Genomic DNA, 5623 nt, shown 5'->3' on the forward strand with positions numbered 1-5623 from the left:
CAGGGAGGGGTACCGCTCTTTCACATAGAAGGTCACACCTCCTCCCTTCTTCCCAACCCAATCCTTCTTATAAAGCCTATAGCCCTCAATATTTACTGTCCAATCGTGTGTGTCATACCACCAGGTCTCTGTCAACCCAATCAGATCGAATTCCTCAACCACCAGAAGGAGTGCCAGTTCCTCCTGTTTATTTCCCATGCTTCTGGCATTCCCATAAAGACACCTGAGCTCTCCCCTAGCCGCCTCAGCTTTTCTGTCATGCTGCCAGTGTCTCAAGATGTCAGTAGTTTTCTGGATGTCCATTACTTGAATGCCCTCTCGTGTGTCATTGTGGCTAGAGGATTCATGCACAGCAGTGAAACCTTCTCCCCAGCCCCAAGACATGCCTAGTTCAAAGCCCTCCTCAACAAGTCAGCCACTCGTGTAACAAAGAGCTTCATCCCTCTGCCTGTGAGATGAAGATCATCCCTTGCATGTAGACTGCTGTAGTTAAACCGTCCTAAGGTTGAGGTATCCAAAGCCCACATGGTGACACCATCTCCAAAGCCTTCGGTTGACCTCCTCGATGCACTCCTCCCTCCGATGGCCACAGCCTCTGACTGGGAGGATTGAGAAGACCACTTGTGCTCCTATGTCCTTGAGCTTCACCCCCATGGTCTTGTAGTCTCTCATTATCCTCCCAGGGCTACTTCTTACCATGTCATTGGTGTGCACATGGAAAAGAAGCATGGGGTAGTGGTCAGTAGGGCAGACCAGTTTAGGGATCCTTGCCATAACATCTCTGATCTTGGCTCCTGGAAGGCAGCAGACCTCTCGAGCAAGGGGGTCTGGACAACAAATGGCTCCTTCTGTGCTCCGCAGCAGGGAATCTCCTAGGACTATCATCCTACGCTGTTACCTTGCTGGAGTTGGCTGACCCCGCACAGATGCATCATCTATCTGTCGATGGTGTGAGGGCTTCATAGCTGTTGTGCAGGGTTATTGGTGGGAAAACTGATGCACGTTGTGGCTTCAGTCCTGATGTCACCAATGTCCACCTGCTCTCAGTTGGGGCACCTTGTTCAGGTGCACTCTTCTGTCCAGTCTCCATGGCTTCCTTCTTCAGGCACAGGGCCTGGCAGTAAGCATCAATCTCTGTCTCGTGTTCCCTAATGATCCATAACCTGTCCACCTCCTCCTGTAGCTCCCTCACCCAGTCCTCCAGTCTCCAGCAGCGAGCACATCCCACAAGTGGGAGCGCTCATGCCCCTAATCCCAGCATCCAGCAGACGTGCTTTGCAGCCCTTGCAGCCTAGAGTGAAGGGTTCCATCTGCATGGAGACTGGGACCATAGGTTCTGTCTGGGTGGAGGGCTCTCAGGTACCAGGGGAAGGTTGCCTAGGGGTGCGGCGTGTACCCATCACCATATTGCAGGGTGAACGCTGGTTGCATGGCTTCCTGGGTGTATGTATAAGTGGGAGACCAGGTGGGTGTCATGCCTAGCCCATGGCCTGGTGGTTACAGCACTGTGTTGGAAAGCAGGAATCAGGTTCAAGACCCTTTTGGTGAGTCTCCCACTGCCTGGCTGTTAGGAAACTGCCCGGTCTCTAACTTCTGCTAGTTGTGGTTCTTCTGTGACTAAACATATGGGGCTTACCCAGACTTGTACACACACCTGAACAATCCTATTGGCCAGAGACAGGCCTAGTGAGTATGTCCTAGAGTTTGGCAGGAACTTGCATTTACCTAGCTAAACAGCAAACTGTGCACAAGTGTCAACCACTGCATATGTGAAATTTTGATGCATAAAGGGGAAATACGATTTAGCTCTTGCTACATGCGCTAGGACCCCCTCCATGGCCCGCTCTAAGGCAAGGCAGCCCAGCAAACTGTCCCTACCTTGTATGGAATGTCCGTGTACTCATTCAAGAACATCTTTAATTGGCTGATGCAGATGCGGAGATCTCCGTCCGTGAACTCATACGGAATATTGAACCCCAGGGGTCCAAATTTCCTACGCTCCAACACGTTGCCATGGAACAAGCAAAGTGAAAGTAATAAGACTTTAAACTCTGTGACCTGCGGGGCATAGGAGCAAGGAAAGGAGTGTTAGTTGATATGGGATTGGCTTATAAGGAGACAACTTTGGAGGCAATGTACTTTCTCTTAGGCATGATGGCAGATGGACAAGCTAGGTACTTAAGTGATCAAATCTACCCATTTACTGAAGCTGATAGGAGCCTGATGGTGCAGAACATAGGCTCAGGCTACTCCATGGGGGATAGTTATGGTCCAAACTTTTCACACTTGGATGCCTAGGATGGAAGAATGGAACTCATTTCTACAAGATGTTGTGGCAGCTGACAGTTTAACCAAAATCAAAAAGGAACTGGACAAATTCTTGGAGGAAAGGGGCATCAGTAGCTATTGAGCATGCGAGTTAGGGGTACAGTCTCTGAATCAGAACTTACTAATCCTTAAACGTGGAGATTGTAAACAAGAAAGGAACAGTGGAAAAACCCTTGGTCATACCCTGTTCACTCTCTCATTCAGCATCCACTCTTTGCCACTGTGGGACACAGGATACTGGGCAAGATGGACCCATGGGACTCCTATACATGAGTGTGTCAGAGCAGACTTGATTAACTGAGTCTTCTGAAGTGTGGCAATTGCTGCGCTCCAACAGCCGCCTGCATCTCGTGTATCAGTGTTCCCATGCTTAAAAATGGCAGTGGAGTTTCTTGAAATAAAGCTTGTCAAACAAGCATTAGGTCAAGTTCCCCCACTACCATTTTTAAGCATGGGGACATGAAGGTGCGGCGGTGCTTTAATTAGAGCAGCTCTCAAAGTGCCCATGGTCTGACCCAGTAAGTGACAGTTCTTGTGAAGTAAACATCTAATTTAGGTAATGCTCTTTAAAAAATGTGGGGCACACTATTTTCACATGTGAACTCTCACATCAAATAGGCTGCTCACAAAGACAATGTTGGCTTTCTAGCATGAGAAGGAATTTGTTGTTGTTTAGATGATATACAGAGGAGCAGAAAGCTGGAAAGGAAAACTCAACCAGGGATGCTCTACAAAACTGTTAGCAGAGAAACTTGCTATGATTCATGATGAATGTGGCAAGCTGGCCATGGTGGAGAAGTGGAAGACAGGACATGGCTCTTACCTTGGAGCAGGAATTCAAGAAGTCATCACTCAGATTAGTGTACGACTTCAACAAATTTGCCTTGACCCCTCGTGGGGGCTCAATGGTCATCTTGGAGCCATTCTGGAGGATGGACACTGGGAACTGGTTACTAGGTAAACTAGTGAGCCAGAGGCGAAAGTCTCGGTGCACCTAGACAATTAAAAGGTGGCAGGTGCTTTAAGGGTTAAGTAAAGATACAGGAATTTTGGGGAAGTCCTCCTAACTGTGGAGATTGTCCTCCCTCATGACTGGCCAATAATCTTCCATCACAGATGACCCCCAACCTCCCCAGAAGACCCTCCTCCTCCTGACATCACCTATCCTCAGAACCACAGGGATTTCTTTCAACAGAGGTACCCTGTTCATCTCTCCAACCCTGCAACAGGCTTTTCAACTGGAAATGATCACTGAGAATTCTCTAGCCCAACTATGGAGCTGTCTGTCAGGTTCTTCCAACAAGAGGGAAGAGTTCTATGGCAAAAATGCCTGGGCCACATTCCTCCCCCAGGACAGTGGCAGTCACTGCCTTTGCCAAACAGATTTGGTGTAACACAAAAGCCATGTTCCTTCCCCCTGCTGGAAGCCTGAGCAAGTGATAAGATGATGTCTCTCACCAGCAGGCAAATGGAAGGGGAGGCACCAATGCAATGCTGTGTCTGCAGGTAAGAGTGAGGTGGTGACTGATAACAGACTCGCACATGGGGAGGAGGCAGTGATAGCAATTGATATTAGTAAGTTGAGATATAAATGTTAAGTCTTCACTATGGGGTCGAACTGCTCCCTAATCACACAGAGCAGCAGTGCATTGTGGGATTAGGGAGCAGCTGTGGCCTACTAAATAGGCAACTAGCCATAGTTGTGCTAAATGGTTTTGGGAAGTGGGGCTCAGGTTAGTCTCCTTTCTGTTCGCAGGAGTCTTCCTCTCCTTCAAAGCACAGGATGATGGTTAAAGCAATGGGCAATAAGCCTTAGCTGTGATTCAGATGAATGCCCCTGCATTCAAGAGTGTAACCTTGTCAGGATTGATGTTCTCAATGAGTCTCTCTAGTGCCGGCATCCAGCTTGGGGCCAGGTGGCAGTTCTGGAAGAAGACCCATTTCCCACGTTCCATTGCACTTCGCATCATGGTTTCTGCTCTGGGACCCTGCAAAAAGAAACAAGATCAGCCTCAGCAGCACCAGTTTACCAGGGCAACTGGATGCAGCACAACTTAAACCTGTTGGAATGTACCAACCTGACAGCTGCCATCTGGTCCAGCACAGAGAACTGAACTGCAGACCTGTAGAGCTATAAGTAGAAGGCTCTGCAGCTTGAATTAAAGGGCTAGGCTCCAAAGCTGGAGCTGTACCAGTTCCAAATTTTCTGGGGGATCCTTAACATCCATGAACCAGAAACCCACTCACCACTGCATATCCTTAGCTTTGCTTAACTGAGGGCACATGATCAGCTTTCCATATTCCCAAACATGAGCCTAGCTGAACCTTATCAATGAACAAAGGGCAGAGGTTGGGTAAAATTCTGTGCCTGCCCTTTAGAAATTAGTTTTGCTTTTCATGTTTCGCTACGTGCAGATTTTAAGTCTGTTCCACAAAGAGAATCTCAGAAAGAAACTACTGACTTATAACTAAAGGCATTTTGAAGATGAAGGAGGGACCCACTGGTGAGTGTGTGAAGACAGAAGCGCTGAATTCATTTCTCACTTAGCAACAAATGAGACAGAGTGGTAAACTAGGGCCCTAAGGGGCATTTCCATTGGGAGTGGGGAGGGCTTAAGACTTCCTGGAGTTCTGGGGGTAAACCCTGGTGAACGGGGATGGCTATTTCTCACAAAGAATGTGCACAGCAGTGCCGCTGGCTTACCTGACCCTGGCCCAAAGAAATGGCAGCGAGCTTCTTGGAGAACTTCATTTCTTCAGCAAATTTGTAAAGATCAGCAGCAGGGTCTGTCCCAGGAGAGAGGACGAATATCAGGGGCGTGGTAGAAGTGGACTCCTTGAATACCGCAGAGAGATCTGTGGTCTGGAAGAGAAGATGGATTTTCACTTAGAGTAAAAACTAACAATTGACACAGGGCAGGGTGGGTAAATGCAGGAGCCATTCCTTCAGAGCCAATGCACAGACTCTACCCTTATGCCCACTCCCCTGTCTGCCCTTGGTAATCAGTCAGCCTGACAACTGGATTGATTTCATAGATTTCATAGACATCAGGGCTGGAAGGGACCTCGGAAGATCATCGAGTCCAGCCCCCTGCCTGAGGGACAGGAAGTCAGCTGGGGTCATAGGATCCCAGCAAGATAAGCATCCAGTTTCATCTTGAAGGTGTTCAATGAAGGCGCTTGAACCACCTCCGGTGGCAGGCTGTTCCAGACCTTGGGGGCTCGGACAGTAAAGAAGTTCTTCCTTATGTCCAGCCTGAAACGATCTTGAAGTAGTTTGTGACCATTCAACCTC

At 48.6% G+C, this 5623-nt stretch overlaps 1 protein-coding gene across 1 annotated transcript in view; it reads right to left on the reverse strand.

Moving 5' to 3' along the window:
- Positions 1-5623, reverse strand: part of DNAH1 (dynein axonemal heavy chain 1) — a 176203-nt gene that overhangs the window by 16865 nt on the left and 153715 nt on the right. The window contains exons 70-73 of the mRNA XM_006028963.3: positions 5033-5191; positions 4185-4316; positions 3152-3322; positions 1879-2058 (exon numbers count right to left, since the gene is read on the reverse strand). Coding sequence (XP_006029025.1) covers positions 1879-2058; positions 3152-3322; positions 4185-4316; positions 5033-5191 — 642 coding nt within the window. The remainder of the gene's footprint in view (positions 1-1878; positions 2059-3151; positions 3323-4184; positions 4317-5032; positions 5192-5623) is intronic.

This window comes from Alligator sinensis, unplaced genomic scaffold (genome assembly GCF_000455745.1).
Source record: "Alligator sinensis unplaced genomic scaffold, ASM45574v1 scaffold610_1, whole genome shotgun sequence".
Taxonomy (NCBI): Eukaryota; Metazoa; Chordata; order Crocodylia; family Alligatoridae; genus Alligator; species Alligator sinensis.